At 42.6% G+C, this 23,197-nt stretch overlaps 1 protein-coding gene across 2 annotated transcripts in view; it reads right to left on the bottom strand.

Moving 5' to 3' along the window:
• Nucleotides 1-5,985: 5,985 nt before the first annotated feature.
• The window catches only part of rnf144aa (ring finger protein 144aa), a 32,217-nt gene continuing 15,005 nt past the window's right edge, over nt 5,986-23,197 (bottom strand). For both annotated transcript variants that reach the window (XM_083998414.1, XM_083998415.1), the window contains 7 exons: nt 19,252-19,402; nt 18,200-18,304; nt 17,135-17,195; nt 15,165-15,381; nt 12,511-12,658; nt 11,984-12,073; nt 5,986-9,958 (listed from right to left, as the gene is read on the bottom strand). In XM_083998414.1, coding sequence (XP_083854540.1) covers nt 9,827-9,958; nt 11,984-12,073; nt 12,511-12,658; nt 15,165-15,381; nt 17,135-17,195; nt 18,200-18,304; nt 19,252-19,402 — 904 coding nt within the window. In that variant the 3' untranslated portion in view covers nt 5,986-9,826. The remainder of the gene's footprint in view (nt 9,959-11,983; nt 12,074-12,510; nt 12,659-15,164; nt 15,382-17,134; nt 17,196-18,199; nt 18,305-19,251; nt 19,403-23,197) is intronic.

The following is a 23,197-nucleotide window of genomic DNA, read 5'->3' as shown; positions in this document are numbered from 1 at the left end:
TGCAGGCAGCAAAGCGTATTAGACAAACTGTGATTTTTCTAGCCAACTTGAATTGTGTTTTAATATAGATCTCCTTCTGGCTGATGTGCACTGAAGCCAAAAATCATCCTCTTATGGTTGTGCTTGACCTGTGACACTGTCAATGTGCTGTCTGGGCTCCAGAAGGCCCCTTCCTGTATGTCGGTTTGAGCTCTCTGCCAGAGAGCCCACGAACGTGTCAGCGGCATCAGTTGACCTGACGGCAACACCTTCGCTTGTTTCTTTTTTCTTTTTTTTTTGTGTTGGGAGGAAGTGGTTGATAATTACCACCTAGGATGTAGCCATCTGTGCCGCCCTTTCACGGCCTGTTAAGCTCGCTTTTCAGAAAAGTTTACTGTTGACAGAGGGCACGCGAGAGGAGCGAACGCCAAAGCGTGTTAAAAAGACTGCACACTCAAGCAATATTAAAAGGAGCACTAAGGAGCTGATTTACAGGCAGAAGGTGGAAGGAAGAGGCAAAGGCGGAAGGGTAGAAGGAGAGGGGTGGGGCACGAGGAGTAGGTGGTAAAGTGGGGAGGGGGGAACGGATGGAGAGATAAGGGGGTGATGTTCACTCATTAACAGGCGTGCATCAAGAATAGTAACCCTAGTGAACATCAAAATCATTTTAAAGGGATAGTTCACCCAAAATTAAAATTTCACTCATTATCTACTCACCCTCATGTCGACTAAAGGCTGGGAGAAGTTTCAGAGTCCTCCGTGCCTTCTCGGAGTTACAGGGGGGTCCGTGCAGCACTGCATGTCCATATGACGGTTGCGAACGGAGCTCACTTTTCTTCGTCCAAAAAGACACACCAAAAAACATCCAAATACCTCCATAGTGCTCGTCTGCAATGTCCCTCTTGTATTGAAGCCCCAACATGAGAAATTGTTCCGAAAAAAATTTAATAAGTATATGTTTTAAGCTTGTTTGTAGCGTTGGGGCTTCAATACCAGAGGGACATTACAGACGAGCTGTGTGGAGGTATTTGGATGGTTTTTGGTGTGTTTTTTGGACGAAGAAAAGTGAGCTCCTTTCGCAACCGTCATACAGTATGGACATGCAGTGCTGCACGGAGCCCCGCTGTAACTCAGAGAAGGCACGGAGGAACTTCTCCCAGCCCTTTCGTCGACATGAGGGTGAGTAGATAATGAGTGAAATTTGAATTTTGGGTGAACTATCCCTTTAAACCAGTGTTTTTCAATTGTGAACTCATACAAGTTCCCAATCCCAATCTTGTTTTTGTCCCAGCATGCACACTTCCCTCTTGTTCCAGCTATGTAACTTTTCATCACTCCCATCCATCACTCAGAGCTACCTATTGTCATCAGCCATGAGGGACAAGTGTGTTTCTGCAATAAGGCAGCAGTTATCATCAAGCTGTCGGATATCTGTCACCACGGCAAGATCTATGTGGAAACCTCCGCTGTCAAAACCTGTCAAATTTCACTGAGTCTTTAATGAGAAAAAGCCAAGTTGAAACCACAGGCACAGTGTGTTCATATGTGTGTGTGTGTGTGTGTGAGAGAGGGAGGGATAGAGCAGGCTGAGGGAACAGGTGTGTGGCTGGAAGCTGTGGTGATGGTGGGAGCAGTGGGGGCTCAGTACAGTACGTCATCTCTGATAGCTGATGGTTCCAGTTCCACTGATCAAACACCGATCAACTGCCAGCGACTAAAAGACACATGACTGACACGGTATAAAGAGCAGTGGGCTGGAAATGGATCCAGCTCCATTTCACAAACTTCATGTTAGATCCACAGATGAAATATATTTTTTTGTACTGTAGCCTCGGGTGGTAAAAAAAAAAAAAAAAAAATCAATTAGCACGCTGCATCAAAGAAAAAGTTTCTTTCCCAATTAAATGTAAACTGAATTTGAGAGTATTTTTGTGTGATTTCCCTGCAGTTCTCTTTACACCAGGCAATATCGTAAACAGCGACAGCCTATTTGTATTTGACTATGCACTCATTGCAAGCCAAATCCCCGAGGTGTGTGCTGTTCTCAGGTATGTCATCGTGACAGAAAACAGAGTTTGTTACTTTCCCCGCGGCCCTCCATAACCATAATCCTCACCAGGCGGGCCTGCCATCCCAACGGGCCTGTCAGAGGCCAGGTGAGGAGGCTCAGGTGATTGACCCCAGGCAAACTTCTCCTAGATAAAATCGACAGAAAGGCAGGAGAGTGGGGAAAGACGCGGGAGGCGAGTGGAGCAGGGAAGGCAATCGCATAGAGAAGTGGAAGAAGAAGTGCGCTGAGTTTGATTGAGGTGCAAAAGTGGAAAGAGGGTCAAGCAACTGTTATGGGACAAGAGGTATGTGATGACGCATGAAGGCGAGAGAGAGGGGATGGAAGATGTGATGGAGTGTGATGTGAATCAGTCTGTTACTGAGGAGAAGCCTCTTGTGAAAATGAACAAGGAGTGACAGCGCTTTATTAACCTACAGGATACGTCTTGAAGAAGTTACAACACTTCGCTATCAATCCATCAGCTATACCTCTTATTCTTGGAGAGTCTTGGAGCTAACATATTGTGGACAGGTTGTCAATCTGTCACAGACATGTGGAGACAAACAACCTCACTTGTGCATGTCTTTGGACTTTGGGAGGAGGCCAGAGAACCCACACAGGCACAAGGAGAACATGCTAACTCCACACAAAAAGGCTTAATAGGAACATAGTTTTTTGTCTGAGTTACAGTTACGGTATAGTTGGGTGGACATGTTGCGTTTACATTACTTTTTACTAACAAACTCCTTGTCACTTATTTCATCACTGCCCCAGTGATGAAACAAACTGTTGTTGGAAATCTCAATTGACGATTGAGTAAACTACAGAGTGTAAGTTATATAGGGAGTTGGGATTCAGGGAGTGATTTCGGACATTATCTATTTTTTTGGTCGACAAACAGCAGTGACTTGAGTGATTCTCTAAAATTCCAGGAAGACATTTAAATTTTTATCAGATTAAACAAACCAAATATACAGTGTCAACTACTGAGCTTTGCAAGCGTTCAGTACAACTGAACCATAACACCCCCCCCACCCCATTTTTGTTTTTTTAAACTAAGCTCATCATATCCTAGCCATGGGCACAGGCAGAGACATTAGAGTGGCGTCAGTTCTCATCCATCATTGCAAGAATATGAATGTATTCCCTCAAGTGTTGAACTGTTCCTTTACTGTGACGATATCTTGCTAGTATGTTCATAAAGTAAAGTTCATGATGCCGACAGCAATTAGCTATAAATGGACTTTTTTCAAGTCACAATCTGAGTGATTGTTCGAACAACAGCAACAAACATAGTCCATCCTTTGTTGTTGATTTGACAGACCAGAGCACAGTCTCGCTGAACCACAGGAAGCTAATGAGCGCTAATAGGTGTCACAGGCTTAAGGGACAAAGAGCAGTACTACTACATGCTGGGATAAAATAGATCAGAGGGAGAGGACCCTGTCATCTTATGTCAGTAACTGGCTGATGTTCAATGGCCCCTGGTTGCAATTAAGAGTCCTTTGTGCTGTGTGTGCAAGTATGAGCAAATGCACATGCCTATTATTAACCCTTAACCCCCACTGAGAGCTGGCAAGGAGCTCTTAGCTTTAAATGTCAATGTGTGTTTAGTCCACTCGTTCCGCGGTAGGTGCACACACACGCCTGTCACTGTAAGATGTCAGGGCTGAGGAGAGAGAGCAGGAAGCAGTGCTCAGTGGGTCAGAAATCACAGTTGTATAATGATGTGGTGGACTGAGGCTCTAAGTGTTCTGAATCACACAGACTGAATCTCTGATCTGTCCAGTGGCTACTTGATATATGTGCAGCCGTTAAAAACATGTAAAAGAAAGAAAACAGACTGAAACTATAGTAAAGCTGAAAGTAAAACTACATCTTAATCATCCTTCACTCGATGTGTCACTTCTTAGTGTTGGGTGTATTTAAAATCGATGTGTGCATCATTACTGACACACAGGCTGTGCTGTTTTTTTGCAGCACTCTGGTTCCCTCTTCTGGCAAACAGATTCACTGTTTCCCATCAAGTGGATCTTAATATCCCTTACAGCATCACTACAGAGTCATAATGGAAGTTGATACCCATGTGAATCTGTGTAAGACGTCTCTCACTGCCGAACTCTGGTCATGCAACATGGGAAAATGAGGACACTTCTATCAATAAGATATTTAGATAAAGGATAAAGGAGAAGACAACCATCCAATGAGGTTAAAAGGCAGGACCCTAATGAAGAAAAAAAAAACACTTTTAATGATAGGATACTTAATCCTGTACTAGTAGAAGTTTTATACAGATGACAATAACTGACAACTATGACATATCTAAAGTGTTAGTATATTTCTTGTTAAGTGTTTTTGTGAAGGTGTCAACTGTCACTGAATTTATTCTTCTACTTTTTTTTTTTTTTTTTTTTTTAGGAAAATTATTCATTGCAAAGCTGGGTCTTGAAATCCAGACAGGAAGTTGCAAGATGAATCCATGGGTAGGAAACTTTCAAAGACAAATACATTTTGGTTGTTCATCTTCTTTTCTTGTGTACTGGATGATTGTGTCTGGCTGAGGCTCATATTCATATGGACACAAGTAAATTATATAAATAGTAGTAGTAGTAGAAAATGTTTGCTCAACCGCTGCATAGATTCCCCTTTAGCAATGATATGGTATATGGGCTGGTAGTTAAGAGTTTGTTGTTGGGTTTGGAGGTGCAAAGCAGCGGAGGAGAGGATGCTGATAGGGAGCAGGAGGACAAGTTGGCAGCGGGGTGTTGGAAGGTAAAGCCGGAGCAGAGCAGCCTGATCGGCCTGCAGCCAGCACTCGTGTGATAGCAGAACCTTGTGTTCTATACAGAGCAGGTGCAAAGGCCTTGTCTCATCTCTTTTCATCCATCCCTCTCCCAGCATTACAGCTTGGCTCTGCGTCTCCTGTTTCTCTGAGGTTCAGCTCTTTGTCTTCCAGGCGACATCACTCCTCCCTGTCTCTGTCCATCTCTCCCATTTCCCCTCCCTGCACCTCCTGGCTCTCTCTCCCTCTCTCTCTCTCTCTCGCTCTCCCTGCCCCTGTATCATACTTCATTTGCTCCAGATAACACATCAGCTTCAACGCCCATCCACAAACCCTGTCACCATGGCGCCCACAGATGGTAACTTCCTGTGGTCCTGCCCAGTGATTGGTGGAGAGACTTCCAAACAGAGAACAGCTGGTGAGGGATGATATATCACCGAGCGTTTGCACTTTCATTTTCAGGGTTGTCTTGTTAATGCTCCCAATCCAGCATCTGGCAGGAAATAGACACAAAGGCAGAGAGAGGGAGAGAACAACCTGTTCTTTGGCAGACCTTAACAAAAGGCTGACACATGTCTGATGAACAGACAGAGCTGCCATGGAACAGACATTACAGACAGAGCTGCCATGAATTTGAAGGAAGGATGCTTGACACAAGCAAAACAAAGACTGGATAAGAGCATGTGGATATTTTCAACAAAGGGTCATTGTTAAGAGCAGAGAACGACAAACACGCCTCCTCTGGTTCAGAAACTTACTGTATCACTCAAGTTCTTAATTAGGAGGATGAGTACAATTTAAAAATGAAAAACAAATTACATGCTCCTTTGACATCACTTTTTCTTTTGTGATGAGGAATTGCCTTGCTTGTCTCCATTTATTGTTGATTATCTATTATTATTATTTATCTATTATTCTGCAATTATCAGGGGAGAATAGTGTTTTGTCATTTTGTAGAATAAAGACTACACAGCTCAAAACTGCACTTCGAAGTTTACGTTTTTCTTTTTCTATTCAGTTCATGTTGTTTCTTTTTGTAGACTGTATATAATAATACTGTAATCTTGTGTTTACTTGATAAAAGAGTCATGCATATATAGACTTTCAACAGCAGAGAGAGCCATTTCACACCCTGATAAATATCAGTGTGAATGTAAAAATGAAGAGAGAATAATCACAAAAAACAACAACCTTTAATACCTGGTGTCACAGTGTTAGTGGAACTGTAGATATACTGAGATGCTGAGTCTAAAGTTGTACAGAACCGATCCAGATGTCATTTTACAATGTCGATTTCATTGTTATCACCCACGTCAATTAACTTTCAATTACTGATTGAACTAGAGACATTGTTTACCATCTCTAAACACAGGAGTCGTGTGTACAGACAGCATTTTCGATCCACTAACCGAGGTGACCGACTGAACTTGAACTGACCGATCGGGCCTGAAGAATTCTGTATTTTAAAAAGATAACGCAAATACAACAACTATGGTGTAACACAGGCATATTAAAAATAAAAAAACAACAGAAAAGTAACAGACTCATGAAACCAACCTGCTGAATGGAGGAAGGCTGACACATTGTACGTCAAAACATATTTTCAAAAAAAGAAAAGAAAAGAAATTAGACAGCTGGGCGAAAGGCTGACAACGCTACCATTCCAAAGATCTTTAGAGGCTACAATATATTAATATTTAACAGGTAGAAGTCAGAGAAAAATCATGCAGCTTCATCTCTTGACACAACAGGTTATAAAATATAAATTGCTGCTTGTAACCAAACTTGATCTTTAGGTTAGCTGCAAAGTGGATCTGGAGTCTTTGTAAAATAGCATTTTACCTTCTGTCTCATTCACGGGCCAAATATCAGAAACATTTAACTCCTGCGCTGATGTTAGGTGATTTTTTATTTTATTTTATTTTTTATAAACCTTTATATGGAGCCCTGACAAACCTGTTCTGGCCTTTGAGTTGCATAATACAGCATCTACCTGTTGAGTGGTGCCAGCAAACAAAGTAAAGAAAAATGTTGTGTGAAAAATGGAAGTGGCCATGATTTTATTTGACTGATTTTAGCTTGTGCCTGCTCAAAACTCTTGATGACATTTTTGTGTGTTTAAATGAATATTTTTGAAAATCGTTACTTATCCTAATCCTAAAACAGACCCCTGAAAGATTAAACTGCGAAAACCCTTTCAAAGTAACAATGCAAATCTCTTTTATCTCTTGACTTTATCTGTTGGGTTGATGTTGTTTTCAGCTGCTAAACTCCTCCATTTAACACAGCAGGCACCATAACCACACACACCACAGATCATATCAAGTAAGTAAAACAATGAAACCCATATACAGTGCAGCGCTTACATAAAAGAAGCATTAAATATTTTCCACCCTGTAAAAACTGTTAATACATTACAAATACATGGTCAAAATGCACAAACAGTAGACAGCTATGTTTCCTCATCCCTTCCAGGAAATCTGCTTGGCACGATTGTCATGAAAACAACAAAAGCTTCTGAAATTAAACTATTTTAGGGTTCAGGAACTAAACTTTAAAAGGTAGAAAACTGGACTGGCTGTTTTGATATCCAATTATCATGCTCAATATAGCAAGTGAGGTCAGTGAAAGCAACACAGGCTACAGGTAAGGTACTCAAAATGTAAGGCTACTGACAACAAGGGTTATGATAAGTTTATGAGAACAGAAGTGAGTTGCAGATGAATAGCTACTGTTTAGCTTAGATTAGCTACTGTTGTTATCTGTTGACCACTTTGTATGGTAACTGTAGCCACACTTCTCATGAAATGCTACATGAACACTGGTGAGTCCCACCAGGAAAACAGATAAAGGAAATGGCTTTTCGAGAACACTGAAATGGCTTTGCATGGTAGACTTAATAATCAGTTCACTGACTAAATTGTTTCACCTTCTCTTTTCTGTTACTTTTTACGGCAATAAAAACAAAAATCTGACATCAATGGATGAAAAATGACCAAATTCTGTCCAGAATCTCAAACTAGCAACCTTAAAATATCACAAAAAGACAAAAGAAGAGCAACACAGATGATGAAAGTTAATGGATAGTTTCTGAACAATTCCCTGATTAAATAAAAGCCATGATATGCACATGTATAGTGACATTCGGCAGCTTTTGCCACACAGGTTACATTGATTATGACCGATCGATAGCCTTTTACGAATGGTAATATACAAACTTGCATAGATAAAGTGATATAGTAGAGAGCAGCTTCACAATTGTGCCCAGAAATGGAACATTCTTTTATATTTACTCTATAGGCTTTTTTTTTCTGACATCCCTGCACGGAATAGCTGCTTCTTGTTGGAGGTCTAACCAACCAACAAAAACGAAACATCGACACTCGGACCACTAACGTATGCAAGTTTGCAATTTGGGCCAAGGCTCAGAGAGTAGGGAGATCTGATCTGAGTTCAGTTTTAAATGGTTGGATGGATGCTGATCAGCACTCCTGCTCTACGAGGCCTAGGACGTACAGGCCCTAGGTGACACGAAACATCAGGACGGTTGTTTTTGTTTTTACTTCTTTTTTTTTTACAGTATGGCTATTAACAGTGTGGCATATGGATGACATCATAGAATCATCTGAATATAAAGGGCTTCACTGACTGTCTGTTATGCTTGAAAAATGCCTTTAAACATGCTTTCCCTGGGATTATTTGGATTTTGACTGAACTCTTTTTTTTTAAAGCACAGGGGGGAAATGCCTGATTTTGGCTATTCTCAATTTAAGGCTATTCATTTCTATTTGGCTAAACCACCACCTGGGGACTGAGAATTACAGGTGTGACATCTCTTTTTAGTGAAGTATTAAAATGGTTCCACAACATGTGGGTACAAAGTCCTCTGATAGACTTCAACTTACTGCTAAACCTAAAGGGGAGCACCACTCAATTTGGGAAATCGTGTGTATATAGGATAATGAAATCTGTAACATCTGCGGACACATTCTCTTTCTTACAAAGATGACTCCAATGTACAACATCTGGAGGTGTGCTGAAGAGAACCAATTAGGAAAAATGGAAGAAATAGCTATAAAAAGAACATTTGGCTAAAAAAAACAAAAAAACAAAACAAAACATAAGCTGATAGGTAACAAAACTAGTTCTCCTTGTCACATGACCACAGAAAATAAGATTTGAGTGGTACTCCCCTTAAACAGGTGTACCTTACAGTTTGGAAAACACTCAAAAGTACAACACATAGACACTACTCTGAGCACAGTTCTATTAAAAGCGACAGGTTATAAAACATTGACATCATCAAGAGGACGTGCTGTACATTGAGTTGAGAGTGACAACAGCCTCCCATCTCTACCTCAGTCGTGAACATGACGGCGACATCATCTCCCGTGTGCAAAGCGAGTGAACACCAAACATGCGTGGTGCGACTCTAATGCTACTGACTGAATCTGTAGAGCTACATCAGGTGTGGTGGTGGGGAAAAAAAAAGCTCTTGTTGCGTACGACAAACCGACAAAACATGGCCCAAAAAAAAAAGTTTAAAAAAATGTTATAAGGTGGCTCCTGCATGATATTGTCCATACAAGAAAAAGCATTTCTTAACATTTATTTTTTCCCCCTTAATGATCCGCCACAATACCACACCACAGTAACCCACAGTAAGGCCACGGAAAAGTGGCCCAGTCCTCCTTCACATCCCCAACCGCCAACGTCTTACACACACAGACACAGTGGTCCTTGAACAAGTCCGACCTCCTCTGTCCTTTGACCCTGCACCTCTCTTCAGGCCAAAGGTGTAGGGTCGCTTTTCTGCCATGCCTCTCTCATGCAGAGCGATGGATCCCGAAGCGACCGGGGGGGCAGGGGGGCTGGTGCAGGCTCAGCCCAAAAAATGAAGTACTCAAAGCTGCTGGGGAGAACAGAATGTCAAGGGGAGAAGGGATGGGGGGTGAAAAGGACAAAAAGATGGCCCATCCTCAAAGCGGCTCTCCACTCCAGCCCTTGTGGCGTGTTTAAGTTGGCAACGGGTCGTCATCGCCTTTGCTGCACTTGCACTTGCAGCACAGGACGATGGGAGTGGCCAGAAGGAGGAAGGGGGAGGCAACCAGCAGGAGCAGCCCAAAGCCAGCGAAGATGCCCACAACCTGCAAGGAGACAGCAACACAAACACAGGAATTTAAGGTTTCAGGGTTTAATGTCTCACTAGATACCAACAGGGGTCCAGAGAGCTGTTTCAGCTGCACCTGGATGTTGTGGTTCATCTATACACCTGGACTTAAATCTTTTGTCAGCAATACCAGATTTTGTCCAGCAGAGGTCACCCAGTGCATCTAAATCATAAACCCTTCTCAGCACTGGCAGTTTAGACTCAGTAGATTCTATTACTTTGATAAATTCAACACTTAAGTCAAGTAAAAGAAGAAAATCTTACATTATAATTTTTTTTCTTATTCCATTGACCAGTCATTGGTGCTGAATATGTATTTTGACATCAAGAGAGAAAGCAGGGATGCAAAATAAACCGAAAACATCCCAACAACAGCAACAATTAGAAAAACTTACAACAAACTACAGCGACTGAGAAAAGGTGGTGATACACATTGTAAAAGAAAAAAAAAAAAAATAAAACAATTATTTTGCCCAAATTTCGTGCTTGGACAAAGACTCAGTGACAGTAATGCTTGAGGGATGCAACAACTACATTATTAGTAATTCTTCTTTCTGTTGTTTGCTTACGTCTGAAAGCATGTTAAATTAGCTTTTCTAATTTCTATCATGATTGTTTGATATTTGGTGAGATTGGAACCACAGTTCCATATATAACTATATAATCATTTTACTCTAAAATCAACTGACACACAGGTTGGACAGAGTCTAGCTGCTCTGTGTCACAGAAATATATTCATAGTAAACACATTTGTAATTCAAATAATTGTGTGTACTCTGACAGTGTATCTAAGCCACCACATGGGGGCACCAAACACCAACAAATTGAAGGCCACAAAATGAATATATAACACATAACAGGCAGTCACATGCAGAAGTGACTTATAATAGCACGATGCTTTTCCTCTTGTTGTGAGGACAAAGAAATATGTTTTTGAGCATCAGTTTCAGGCAATCTTTGTATTTCTTATTACTATAATAACAAACCACATTACTATGTGTTCTTTGTACAGTGACTGTGTTCAGTAGATGGAAGCACAGTGTGTAGAGTACAATTTGCACTTATTAACACACCCTGATGCTTTCATGTTTAGGACATGACCTTCTGTACTAGTGATGTTACCACTCTCGTGAAAACGTAGAACCCGTGTCGTCACATACAGGCAAGATGAGGGAGGATGGTTTTTCTTTTTTTGTTTATATTAATGATGGAATCAGAGGGAGGTTTTTTGTTGTTGTTTTTTGACGTGAAGAAGCAGAGGAGGGTGAAATGAGGAGAGCAAGGGGGAGACAAAGACAGTGAGCAGTGAAGCTGTAGCTGCCTTCCACCAGCTGAACTGTAATCATATGACTCAGCCTGCCCCACTGGGCAACAGATGCCAGTGTGTATGCAAATGTTGACAAAATAACAAGTATGTTGGACCGAGGGACGGGCCAACCCATGAATAGATTATTTGGCTAAGGAGGAAAACTGAGGAAAAATTTGGGAACTGAACAGCAGCCTCTGTCACAGATTTAAAGCACGTTATCATGTGGGAAATTACATGTCATGGCTAATCCTTCATGCGTAATCCGTCACTTCACATGTGGGAAATTACATGTCATATCCAATCCTTTATATGCGATTTGGTTACCTAAAGGTAAAGACGGACCTTGGTTATGTAAACCCTTTTTTTCTTTTTTCTTTTAAGTGAAAAGTGTACATAATAGGCTTAGTAGGAAACAGCAGGACACTGACCACCAGACACTTGTCGCAGCACGTGGATCAAACTGTCCTTTTCCCATTGTGCTGTCAAGATAACAGTAGCCCATCTCTGAGAGAGGGAGTTGAGCCAGAGGGAGAGAAAGAGGCAGAGCCAGACAGCATGTGTAAAGCCACATGCTGCAGTAAGGTTGCGGGTAAGGGGGGGTGGAACCTGAGTGAGAGTAAGAGGATGATGGAGGGGCAGAGGTGTGTGTGTGTGTGTGTAGGGGGGTGGTTGTTAGGAAGATGGTCTTCTCACCTGTGTTCTGTGCCAGATAACAGACGCCCTGGAGTGACCCAGTTTGTTTCGACAGGGCCCTTTGTCGTAGTGGATCAGGAGAAAGTCATCCTGTCAGAGAAACACACACAAAGAATACAGATAAAGATTGACCATTAGCAGCCTGAGAGACATGGACAGCTGTTGTGAGAAAATTGCTCTTTAAAATGACCTGCAGCCATCTGCGCTCGCACAATTAAGATTACATAAGGCAGCACGGCTCAGAAGTCAACCTGTCATTTTCTTCAGCCTTCTAATGAATTAAAAAAAAACAAAAACAAACATACATCTTGTTCTTATCAACACCAAGGTTAAGCTTTGGTTCCCTGATAACAAAAATCATTGCTGTCGGGGAGAAAAAAAGAAAGAAAAAGATGTCGACATCCAAGATGATCACTGTAAGCAAACACTACTGCAATATTAAACTGTAGAGATTTTAACAGATGAAAAATACATAATCTCGCTCTCTTTTGCAGGGAAGATAGAGAAATTAGTAAGGACCCACTCACATCCAGGGACTCCAGGCAGTACCAGCAGAAGGCATGTTTGCAGTTCTTGCACATCATCTGCGCACAGCCCTCGTCCCTCTCGATGTAAACTTTACATTTAGGACAGCGTTTGATCGGTGCGTCGTCCTCCTCATTCTTATAGAAAGGGCTGAGGGAGGAGACAAACATAAGCTTTATGTGTTGTTGTTTTTAAATTCCATACATGATATAATCAAACCCAAAACTGTTCCACATTCACATTACGAGAAGTGCTGCAGATGAGATTGCTTTAGCACTGTAATCGATATTTACCATCTTTGGTGGAAAAGAGGATTGTGTAAAATGGTGGATCGCTTTAGTTCAGGAGTCGATAACTCAAAAAAAAAATGCACCCGTCACTAAATGGCCTTGAACTGGCTCCCAGGATCTTACTCCTCCCTCCTGTTGGTGTCAGTTTGTCTGTATCAATTTCTTCTGTCTCAGTAAAAGCGCTGACGCGAAAGCTGCAGGCGAGCAGGTAGCTGTCATTCTGGGCATCGCCCTAGGACGGCAAATACGCCCATTCATTCATTTCCGGGCCAGTTTCTCCATGAATTGATACACTGTGCCTCTAAGTGCATTACAGCACATTCTATACACGTCCATTCATCTGACACCTGGCAGCCATTGTGAAACTGGCCAAAAAAAACTACACGGCTCTACATTTGCTTAAAGAGACGTAGAGGACGAGATTCTTCCTCTGCATTTAAATGGATCCTTGTTTTTGTCAGCTTAAGTTCATCATACATAGCTTTGTCTAATTTGAAAAAAGAAAAAAAAGTTGTATAAGGAAGCAACAAAACATCATACAGAGTGTAATGTAATACTGAAGTCCAGGCAGCAGCTGGACTTTAGGGGGCATTCATGTAATAAGGTTCAGTATTTCTGGCATCATGAGGTCCAAAGCAGAACCAGAATCAGCTTTGAGATGTCCACCTAACAGCGAACAGATGTAGTTCAAACACCAATGCTCTTTACAACTCCTGCTAATCCTCTCTCCCTTTACTGCGGCCTCTGAACTCATTCCTGGACCTGTGCTGATAGAGGAAAGCTCTGCAGGGGCCGGTGACGCTTCCGCAGTAAGAGGATATCACAAAGAAACGGGTCAGCTGCGTCTGACACTGGACTGCCCCTCTGTCTCTTCTACTCGCAGACAGATACTGTATTCTCAAAATGCACGTTAAGCCCATCTCAGGCCGCTCGGCTGCAGTTTACTTTCAACAGATTGTTTTATGTCTATCTATTAATTTATGCTTGAGTCCTGGCTGATGCTCAGCTGAGCGGTAGCTGCAAAACATTCAGCCAGACCAGCTGTCAAGTCTATATTTAAGGCTGCGCTGAATGAATCCTGCTGTATATTGACAAACGGTCCTGGGCTCCAGTCAGGTGAGTGTGACATGTGGATTGCTACTTCAGTTCGAAGAAAATGAGGAACACATCCAGACGGTGCATTGGAAAATGAGGCCAGATACTGTTGCAACATGGGAAAACTGAATAAAAGGGTTTTATTTAAGCTGAAGAGGTAATAAAAACATTCAGGATAGAGGTATTATTACATTAGCTGTAAACTGTTGACGTATAACCTTTTTAACTGATGCTCTGAGTTAAATGCATGGCTTGAACCATTAAATTTAATTACATTGTTACTAAAATTTTCAATAATGTTTCTGTAAGTTAAACATAAGCCTATTTTATGTGGGCTAATAATCACTTTTACAATTAATTTATACCTACGATTACAAGTTTCAAGTGTCATTTTAATTACATTTTGTATTCTGTTAGCTGGGGCATGGTGGTACAGTGGTTGGCACTGCTGTCTCATAGCAAGTTCTAGGTTTGATCTCCAGGCTTGGCGTCTTTCTGTCTGGTTTGATTATTCTTCCTTTGCCTGCGTGGGTTCTCTCGGGGTTCTCCAGCTTCCTCCTACAGTCGTAGGACATACACACTGGGTTGATTGGCGAGTGCGACTCTAACTCTAACTTTCTACATTTTTTTTTTTTTTGTCTCCATACGTTAGCCCTGTAATAGACTGTTGGGTGTGCCCTGCCCTCGCCCTGTGTCAGCTGGGATTGACTCCAGCCTGTCCGTGACACTGCATACATTAGCTGTATAGTCAATAGATGGATGGATCCTGTGGTTCATACAAGGTTTGCTACTAAAGATGATTTTGTAACATTGAATCTGTCAGTTATTTGTCCTAAAAATGTCCAAAAGAAATGCCCATCACAATTTTTCAAAGCCCTATCTGACTGACTTATGATTTGTTTTGTGCAAAAGAGAGTCCAAAACCCAGATGTATTTAGTTGAATTTCACAGGAAACCAAGAAAAACAGCAGAGAATTTGGGGAATTTTCCTAAAAAAAAAAAAAGTCCCTAATGTTTTCCAAAAAATGTTTCCCCCCTAACTGTTTCCTTAACTGTCAATCACACCATCATTTTAGCTCCATCACATGTTTGAAGAGAAGAGAGGCATGTATGATTATGGTGACTAGTGTGTATGATTCATACAGTACAGAACACAGAGGAAAGAAAAACAACATACTATCTGATCTAAAAATAAGAGTTGAGAGAGAAATTCAGAGAACAGGAACTTCAGACAGGGTGCAGTAAATAAGTAAAGAGACAGACAGCAGTACCTGTTCTCTCCTGGTAGGAAGGAGGTAATGGGCAGGTTGTTCTCCTGGCAGGCCTGCCCGGGGTGCCAGTTGGCCTTGCAGGCCGAGCAGAACTCGAGGGCACAGACGGCGCACTGGACCAGCTGGGGCAGCGCTGGAGAATCCGATTCCTTCAGTTGGCACACGGCCTGACAGGTCGAAGAGGGGCACCACGTCCGGCACGGGTCCAACAGAACCTCTAATGGCACAAAAGAAGGGCCGGTGTCAGGGACAGTCATTTTCATAAAGGAACCAATCTCACATTTATTTTGGTAGAAAGTAGCTGCTAATTCTGTGGAACTTGCTGTTTTAGTATTGGATCTAAAAACAGAGACCAGAACCATCTGTGTGTCCATACACCTCTAAATATAGCCTTTTCAGATTAGGATAGAAGGCACAATGACTGTGTCATCAACCAGGCTTGTTAACTAGTGAAAGGCTTTCTACATATACATATTTTTGTAATACTTTGCAATTCTTATAGCTCATATTTGTGGTTGGTAATGTTGGAAAATTACTTCAATAGAAATATTTGTTTTTGGCAAATCCTTCTGAATATTTTCGATGAGGCTTTAAAGTGGAGAGGATGCCAGTTTTCTGCATTTTTCGCCCATTCTGTTTTAAGTTCATAGCGTGATGCACTTGCCCTTGTATCCTCTCCTTCCTTCCCCTCGCCTCTGTGCCAAGGACTCCGAGCACACATTCCACATGCACTCTTGGCTCAGCCTGAGAAATATGGAACGGTTACAGCAACTGTTCTGCCTGAATGGACTGGGACATTGATGAGACGGCTGACTGCCCTTATTCAGGCAGCATCAACAGCTCTTTCTGAGGGTTTCTGAGGAGCTGTATTCATTTACAGGACCCCCCACTGTGTTCGTATATATATGTTTGTTTTTGTGTTCACGCGTTTTACTTCTGCAACTGTGTTCTGCATGCTCTGTGTACAGTTTGTGCCTCTTGTGTAGGTGGAGAACCTGCAGGGAGAGCACCATCAGAGAGTGATAAGAAACACAGCTTGGTTACTGCTGGCTATCTGTAGCAGTGGAACTCTAATATTACTGATTGGCAAGTCTGCATCCACAGCATGGACCGTGGCAAACACAGTCCTGCCATTATCTTTCCAGCACCGATATCCGAGCCTTCATCAGCAGGTTAACATTTATTCTGCAAACAGTGTGAACTGCAGACACTGGATATGTAGCCACACACTGAGGCAAGAGAGAAAAAGGGATTTGATTTGAATATCTCTCCATGCTAAGTGACCTGGCTCTATCAGAGTCAGACAGTATGCAAGTTTAGAGTCAAACCAATCCAATTAAAATCTCTTTAAAAAAAAAAAAGTCCGGGAGTCTGGCTTTCCCCCTTTGTGTGGGTTATGTTTGATGGCAGCAGGTGTTTGATGAGGATGACAGGGTCTGGGTCTACAGTACAAATCAGACAGTTAGGCCTGAGTACCTGTCACAAGAATACTCCTCACCTGCTTGATTAGTGTAGCGCACGGATGAAGAATTTGTCAGAAATCAATTAATTCTAAAACTGGCTGACTGCTGCTGCTGGGCGCCGACGTGCTGAGCTGTACGGAAAGAAGGCGCGCCTTTGACAACATCTGTAAGTGTTGGAAGACTGAAATTTACTCAGCAAACAACATTGCTCAGATTTTTTCTATTAGCTGTAGAGCTGCAGAGAGACCCCGTGGCGCAACTCAATAGCGAAAAATATCCAGTGGGGGGTGAGTGGGTGGGGGCGGGGGGGGGTCGAATGATTGATTCCAGACAGAGCGAGCAACAGTTCAGCTACACGTGCAAGACAGGATTGTCTCCGTGCTTTTTGTGTGCGCACCGCAGTAAAGTACAGTATCCCTGGGGGACAAGAGGACCCACGTGTCCCTCTGCGATTGACAGTCGTTGCCCACACACTGAGGAGCCGTGGCTGCTTCTGCTCTGACTCACCCCGTTCAAACTGAAGCTTCTTGTATCTCTGCATCATTTCTGTGGCCACCATGCACTCAATCTACAGGGAGAAGAGCAGAGGAGAGGTGGGAGGGAAATAAGCAGGTCATTGTGCATATTTATAGATGGAAGCAGCAAGAAGCAATTACACATTCAGTATGCAAGTGTCATCTCCAGAACAATGTCAAATTCTAATTTCTACATGATAAAAACTTGCCACTTGCTTACCAATAAGGCCCTTTAGCCTGCTCTGAGTGAATCCAATTGCCAGAATGTATTCAAGGTGCATACTCGGGCCCACTCAAGGTTAAGTTCACTCATTTACTGGGCAATGAGACGTGTATCTGGGCTTTGTGAAAGAGCAGTCAATTACAAGGTGATGGCACTGCTGTCAGAGCAGACAGGGATGAGGCATACTCTGCCTGACTGGCAGGACTAGCTGGTCTTCCATTAAGGGCCAGTGACACAGATTGATTAGAAACATAAGGCTGTGGCATGCCGAACCACGCTGAGCCCGTGCACTTCCAAGTCTGAGTGAGTCCATCAACTAAAATGCCTGGAGGATGAAGAGCGCCTTGCCCTCGGATTGACCCGACGTGAGGAAGGCGAGCATGCAGGAACTCTCATTATAATGGAATAAACACACTAACAGGTGGAGCAGAGTGGTCATCTGGAGTAAGGCTAGAGCTTTGAGGAGAGCACAGAGGCCTTGGACTGCATGCAGACAGTCAGATTCACCAATTCATATTTTTGTGAAAAACACCAGCATGGTAGTAGATGCATAACACAGAGATATTGATTTGTGGAGATGTTCTTCCCTTATTTTAAGTGTGCAACATTTGCTTACACATACGAATGCACATGCAAATGCCATATTGTTGTGCATGTTGCAATAATGCACATACTGTATATCAATTTAAAAATAAAAATACAATTGTGAATGGAAATTTCTGCTCTGATAAAATCCAGAGCTCAAATATAGTGGACATTATCAGAAACATGCAACCAGATGCCAACTAAAATGACAATCAAAGGAAAACTCTTGACTTGTGTTCTGGTCAATACCTCATTTTCCTGCAAATGTCCTCTTTTGGAACAGGCAGAGTCTGGGCAGCTAATTGCAGTTTCAAGGCCTTCTTTAATCAGGAGTTCCACATACTGCTTCAGGCACTGAGAGAAAAACAGACATACAGACACAATATTGACCCAGTGCAACAACCAGTCAGTCACTTACACCAGAAAAAAAGAAAAGGAAAAACAAACAAACTATGCGCCTGAAAAGCTGGTAAATAAACACTGACCTAAGTCTCCATCACTGTCTCTCTGTCAGAGCTGAAAACTCAATATATTTTATTAACAGTGGATCAAATGACTGTAATGTGAGTTCACAAGCAGTGACAAACCTATAACAATCTTAACCTGACTCAACTGTTTTAGCTTCTTTCAGCTCATTGTTTTGGATTTGAAGTCACTCTATTCTATATGACTGTGAAATAAATTACATTTACAATCCAACTTCTTAAAGTTTAAATATATTACCATTGTGCTTTTGACTTGATGTACACGAAAAAAAAACAAGAATATGTATTATGTTACTAATTGTGTTAAATGTATTTGAACCTAACTACTCTACTACTACAGCTCTTCTTGGTCGAGCAATCTGTATTCTTCTTCAATGTGATCAAAACATTTTAAAATGAATATCAAATATAAGATGGGTCATAATAAAGTAGCTCAAGTGAGAAAATAGTCCATGTTTGTGTTTACATTGTGGCTGACCTCGACAAATAAACTCCACTAGCTGAACTTTGGTAATCACTGTCACCACCCAGACTGTGTTCTAGGAAGTGGCTTCTATTTTTAGTGTTCATTTTATTGTTTCCTCATCTGTGGACTAGATTTGTAAAGATCTGACAGTAAATGGGTGTTACTGTTCCTCTGTGCCGACCTTGTCACACAGAGGCCAGTGTTACACAGACGGGATATGTGACATTTGTAAACTGATCTTGTGACCATGACTGATTTTAAGCACAGTGAAAATCCCGTGCTTTAAATCATCTTCCTGTTGACAGCTCCTGGAAACTTGTTGCTAGTGTTTTGCAGAGTGTCCTGCTCACCAGTGTACAGAAGACACATTGGCACTGTGTGATGGTGGTCATCTGCTCCAGAGGGAACTCTCCAAGGCACAGCTTACATGAGACCAGGGGGTCCACGGCCAGCTCCCAGGTGGGACGGTACCGTGCCGTGGTCATCTTCACCGCCACAGAGCTGAAACACAACGGGAAAGAAAAGAAGATATTTAATGGAGCCAGATGCATCCTGACAAGAGAATAACAGCAAGGTAACACAAAGAAACTCTTAAAGTGAGAATATATATGGCCTGGTTTTGTTTGTGTCTGTCTACATGATGAACCCACTAGGTGTTTTATTTGTTGTGACACAATCAGTGTGATGGTATGAGCACCGACTGAAAATGCATTGTGAGTTGTGTCCAGTGAGGGTGAACATACACAAACAGCCCTGCTGTATGCAGAATGACACCAGCTCTCTGCCTAAATGGCCCTTGTCAGATGTGTTCATTTTTATTCCGGGCTTCATGCTTTCTGGCAGCGAAGAAAAAAGAGGAAATACAGTTCAAAGGCCCCTAAAACTCCTGTAGCTATCAGCTATCTCTGCTCCCTCTGAGATTTTTCACTCGGAATGAAATAACACGTTTTTTTCTTTCCCCCCCCCCTGCGCGTCATCACGTCTCTTTTGTGCGAATCAGAAAAGGTTATTTTAGGCCGTCTCGTCTCGCTCTCTCCTTCGCTCCGTAGCTGAGAGCAAAGAGCACCTACTCGGCTGTTTACAGGAAGTAGTCCCGCGCACACAACGTCAACACTGTCAAGCTCTCCCCGTGCTGCTTAGCAACCGGCTGAAGGAGAATTTCGGAGGTGGAGGGAGGGGAGAGGAGCTGGATAGGAGAGAGAGAGAGAGTGGAGATGCACGGCAGAGGAGAAGATTGCGGTTTTGCTTTCACTGGCCACAGCACCATCTCCCTCAATGTGCAGCTGCCTGTTCGGAGGCACAGGAGAAGAAGAAGAAGAGCACAGCGAGTGGGAGGAGAGAGGTTGAAGAGTTCACACGATCGCTCAGTGGACTCTTGTGCCGTCTACATGTGCTGCCCCAAAAGAGGGGAGTGGAGGGGAAAAAACAGACAGCAAGCGTGTTCTGGTCTAGCGGAGATATGACATCACTTCACCCTGCCCCTCTTAACAACACTTTGAATCTTTTAAAGGAGGCTTGCTCCGCTGAATCCACTTCAGCAGGGTGCTAGGTAAAGGCAACCCACAGATGATACACGCTAGAGCCATAAAATAAAAATGAGACAGTTACAAATCTGTTGCGGCAAAGAGGGAAAACCTGGGAGTCATGTGATGGACTGTAGCCATTGGTGCAGGATGATGCGTCAAAACCTGTATCCCATTATTCATTTGTCCCTAATAAAACACAGAAAAACACAGAGCTGCCATCGTTAGGGACATCCCAGTTCTCTTACAGTAAAGCTGCTCGGCGGTGCAAGGAGGAAGGAAGGAGGAGGAATCCCAAAGGAGACTTCAGGGAGGATACATGAGAGCATCCTATGTGGAAGTCTATTATTGGAAAGATACTTCACTTTATTGGAAATCTATAAGTTAATGGATACTGCAGCTGCACTGACTACACCGCAGTGTCGTCAAAATACAAGTACAGACTGAGAGGACAGACACAGCTGCACAAATTTAGGTATCAAAAATAACCAAAGGCAAAAAACTAAATAAAAAAAAACGCAAACTTCAATACACTCCTACAAATAAAACCAGTCAGTGACGATCAAGTAAAAATCAGGACAGGATTTGAAAGAGGTCACTGATTCTGTTGACCTGATTTCCTCAGGCAGCTCGTTCCACAGCTTCAGGGCTTCTGACGGCGACTGCTCCGTCACCTCCATTTCAGCTGCAGCTCGGGACCAGATAGAAGACCTCTGCTCCAGGACGTCAGCCTACAGTACGTACTGGCTCTTATGCAACTAACACAGCACCTACTATACTATGGAGAGAGGCCTTGGACGTTAACAAAAAGACTTTTCACTGAATGGTGACTCACATATGGTGGGTTCTTTCAGCAATGAACGTGTATTGTCTGTGAATTTGGTTTCTTATTTAGTTTAGAAAAATTGAGCAGAATCATCATGATCACTAACCAAGGTTGAAAGATAATGAATTTAACGGAAAAAAACAGAACAAAAAGTGAAGATTTTAGTGAAAGTATCTGAAATATTTTAGACTACAAATCTTTCAGACAAAAAGATGACACTGAGCAGATTTAAGCTCACACAGGAGTCCCAGCTGAGCACCTGTTGACGCGGAATGAAGTCGATTCAGATGATGCATGACAGGGGAAAACGTCTCATTTGATAAAATCTGATTGCCTCGCTTCTTCCTCCTTCGTATCTTCTCATCGTGTCATGAGTAGGAGGGCCGAGGAGGAAATGCAAAAGTGAGAAAAAACTTGAGGACAAATGTGAAAAATGAGACGTGCCTCAAAGTCTGACTCACTCTAAATCACCTGGCATTCATCCATCCCACCACCTTCCACCACACACACTGACCAGAAACCACTGAGAAGTGAAGGAAGCGCTGTTATATAGGTGCTGAACTCGTTTACAAAAGCCGAAATTGGCAGTTTCTTATCAGGAGGATGGAGTCAAAGACTTGAAACCATGACCCCCCCAAGAGGAGGAGTGTGTGGGAGGGCATAAAAGAAGAGGTGAAAAAAGAGACTTAACCAAAGAAATACTGTAATTAAATCATGACTGAATCTCAACCACAAATGCAGCTGCACATGCAGGCACATTTAGTCGACTGGTACTGGAAAAACCAGGGCTGATGGCTCAATGCGCAAAACAACACGAACAATCTGATAAGGAGATGAATGGTGCAGGTGAGAGTCATAAAAAACGTCTGAATGATTTCATATGGCAACGGCAAACTCAAACTTGTAAAGCTGATGAGAACGACATCAGTTCCAGAAACGAGTCAGTTTCTTTTATCTATCTCCTTATCTCAGCTACTGAACTCCATTAACCCCATGGCCGAAAAACAATGACATTAAAAAGTTAATACATGCTACAACAGAGCACGATTTTAAATTTGAACGGCTTCTGCAACCTCCAAACCAACTTCCCACCAACGACTGTCACTCCAACTACTGTCGTTGGCACTTGGAGCACAAAAGGGAACCAGTGACATCATCACCCTTGTGAAACGCCCACACAAGAGGTTAAATAGTGAGTCTCCACACCAGATAGTTGGACCAGTCCCAGCCTGGTCAGCTGCGTACATGAACTGATGAAGCCTCTTGGATGAGAGGTGAAACGTCTTCCTAGACAAATAACTAAGTCCAGTTGCTTTCGATTTAACCTCCTTTGAAATACTATGACCTGGACAAATGAGAATATGCACCGGCTTACTGCACCTCCCAGACTTTATATTGGCTGTGCAAATACTGACAGACTAGGTCGATGGGGACAAATAAAATAGTTCTGTAAGGATGGTCTCAGGATGGGAGAGGGAGAGATGGAGGGAGGAAGAGAGGGAGGAGCAACAAAGGGAAAATTAGTTTTTCACCAGTAAAGGTGGTACAGTGTGATCTCCCTGCTGCATTATTAACTCGATGCTCCCTTATCACTGAACAACATACACGTAAACAGCGTAGTCCATGCAATGGGACTTTGCATGTGGCGCTCTCCTGCCCTCTACCTGTGTTCATTTCAAATATTACCTCCCAGAGAGTACTATAGGTCTGAGAAAGGTCAGGTCAGTGAGCTCAAAATCAATTAAACAGGAGTCAAACGTGAGTCAGAAGTCAAACATCCATCCTGATTCCTGAGCAGCGGCCACCACGTGTCAGTTATCAAGTCTGAAGGGGCTCCACTCATGGCTCGACCGGCTACAGCAGCACTCGTCTGATAATGACTCGGTATCCAAGAGACAAACACACATGCACACATGCAGTAACAATCCATTGCGTAACACGGGGTGG

Source organism: Trachurus trachurus, assembly GCF_905171665.1.
Source record: "Trachurus trachurus genome assembly, chromosome: 22".
NCBI classification, from domain to species: Eukaryota; Metazoa; Chordata; class Actinopteri; order Carangiformes; family Carangidae; genus Trachurus; species Trachurus trachurus.
Note: the sequence above shows the minus strand (reverse complement) of the source record. Positions and strands in the feature narration are given on the sequence as shown.